Below are 2,500 nucleotides of genomic sequence, written 5' to 3' on the forward strand. Positions count from 1 at the left end.
GACTTAAGGTAAGGCAGCACACGTGGTAATACAAAGCTAATGAAGAACCAGCGAGTATCAAGGACCCGGTGTAAGGACTAGGCCGGCAGAGGCTAGTGCTCATCCAGAAGCAGAGGACTCATCCAGAAGCAGAGGACTCATCCAGAAGCAGAAGCAGAGGACTCACCCAGAAGCAGAGGACTCACCCAGAAGCAGAGAACTCATTCAGAAGCAGAGGACTCACCCAGAAGCAGAGGACTCACCTAGAAGCAGAAGCAGAGGACTCACCCAGAAGCAGAGGACTCATCCAGAAGCAATAGACTCATCCAGAAGCAGAGGACTCATCCAGAAGCAGAGGACTCATCCAGAAGCAATAGACTCATCCAGAAGCAGAGAACTCATCCAGAAGCAGAGAACTCATCCAGAAGCAGAGGACTCACCCAGAAGCAGAGGACTCATCCAGAAGCAGAGAACTCATCCAGAAGCAGAGAACTCATCCAGAAGCAGAGGACTCACCCAGAAGCAGAGGACTCATCCAGAAGCAGAGGACTCACCCAGAAGCAGAGGACTCACCCAGAAGCAGAGAACTCATCCAGAAGCAGAGAACTCATCCAGAAGCAGAGGACTCACCCAGAAGCAGAGGACTCATCCAGAAGCAGAGGACTCACCCAGAAGCAGAGGACTCACCCAGAAGCAGAGGACTCACCCAGAAGCAGAGGACTCACCCAGAAGCAGAGGACTCATCCAGAAGCAATAGACTCATCCAGAAGCAGAGGACTCAGCCAGAAGCAGAGGACTCACCTAGAAGCAGAGGACTCATCCAGAAGCAGAGGACTCACCCAGAAGCAGAGGACTCACCCAGAAGCAGAGGACTCACCCAGAAGCAGAGAACTCATCCAGAAGCAGAGGACTCACCCAGAAGCAGAGGACTCACCCAGAAGCAGAGGACTCACCCAGAAGCAGAGGACTCACCCAGAAGCAGAGGACTCACCCAGAAGCAGAGGACTCACCCAGAAGCAGAGGACTCACCCAGAAGCAGAGGACTCACCCAGAAGCAGAGGACTCACCCAGAAGCAGAGGACTCACCCAGAAGCAGAAGCAGAGGACTCACCCAGAAGCAGAAGCAGAGGACTCACCCAGAAGCAGAGGAATCACCCTGAATCAGAGGACTCACCCAGAAGCAGAGGACTCACCCAGAAGCAGAGGACTCACCCAGAAGCAGAAGCAGAGGACTCATCCAGAAGCAGAAGCAGAGGACTCACCCAGAAGCAGAGGAATCACCCTGAATCAGAGGACTCACCCAGAAGCAGAGGACTCACCCAGAAGCAGAGGACTCACCCAGAAGCAGAAGCAGAGGAATCACCCTGAATCAGAGGACTCACCTAGAAGCAGAGGACTCACCTTGAATCAGAGGACTCACCCAGAATCAGAGGACTCACCCAGAAGCAGAGGACTCATCCAGAAGCAGAAGCAGAGGACTCACCCAGAAGCAAAGGAATCACCCTGAATCAGAGGACTCACCCAGAAGCAGAGAACTCATCCAGAAGCAGAGGACTCACCCAGAAGCAGAGGACTCATCCAGAAGCAGAGGACTCACCCTGAATCAGAGGACTCACCCAGAAGCAGAGAACTCATCCAGAAGCAGAGGACTCACCCAGAAGCAGAGAATTCATCCAGAAGCAGAGGACTCATCCAGAAGCAGAGGACTCACCCAGAAGCAGAGGACTCACCCTGAATCAGAGGACTCACCCAGAAGCAGAGAACTCATCCAGAAGCAGAGGACTCATCCAGAAGCAGAGGACTCACCCTGAATCAGAGGACTCACCCAGAAGCAGAGGACTCACCCTGAATCAGAGGACTCACCCAGAAGCAGAGGACTCACCCAGAAGCAGAGGAATCACCCTGAATCAGAGGACTCACCTAGAAGCAGAGGACTCACCTTGAATCAGAGGACTCACCCTGAATCAGAGGACTCACCCAGAAGCAGAGGACTCATCCAGAAGCAGAGGACTCACCCAGAAGCAGAGGACTCACCCAGAAGCAGAGAACTCATCCAGAAGCAGAGGACTCATCCAGAAGCAGAGAACTCATCCAGAAGCAGAGGACTCATCCAGAAGCAGAGGACTCACCCTGAATCAGAGGAGTCACCCAGAAGCAGAGGACTCACCCTGAATCAGGAAAAATAGGACTCACCCAGTATTAAGAAAGACGCGAATATCTTCATCCTATTTATCGTTCTGTGAGTGACCAGAGATACAGTTTACCTCTGAAGGACTCACCCTGAATCAGAGGACTCACCCAGAAGCAGAGGACTCACCTTGAATCAGAGGACTCACCCAGAAGCAGAGGACTCACCCAGAAGCAGAGGACTCACCCTGAATCAGAGGACTCACCTAGAAGCAGAGGACTCACCTTGAATCAGAGGACTCACCCTGAATCAGAGGACTCACCCAGAAGCAGAGGACTCATCCAGAAGCAGAGGACTCACCCAGAAGCAGAGGACTCACCCAGAAGCAGAGAA

General features: G+C 53.0%; 1 protein-coding gene across 1 annotated transcript in view; it reads right to left on the bottom strand.

The window, feature by feature from the left end:
• The window catches only part of LOC122251744 (receptor-type tyrosine-protein phosphatase C), a 44,617-nt gene extending 42,364 nt beyond the window's left edge, over nt 1–2,253 (bottom strand). The window contains exon 1 of the mRNA XM_086556595.1: nt 2,173–2,253. Within this exon, the coding sequence (XP_086412721.1) occupies nt 2,173–2,203 (31 nt within the window). The 5' untranslated portion in view covers nt 2,204–2,253. The remainder of the gene's footprint in view (nt 1–2,172) is intronic.
• Between the last annotated feature and the right edge of the window lie 247 nt (nt 2,254–2,500).

The sequence above is a fragment of the Penaeus japonicus genome, unplaced genomic scaffold (genome assembly GCF_977035675.1).
Source record: "Penaeus japonicus unplaced genomic scaffold, GWHDUDI00000001_assembly GWHDUDI00000033, whole genome shotgun sequence".
In the NCBI taxonomy this organism is placed as follows: Eukaryota; Metazoa; Arthropoda; class Malacostraca; order Decapoda; family Penaeidae; genus Penaeus; species Penaeus japonicus.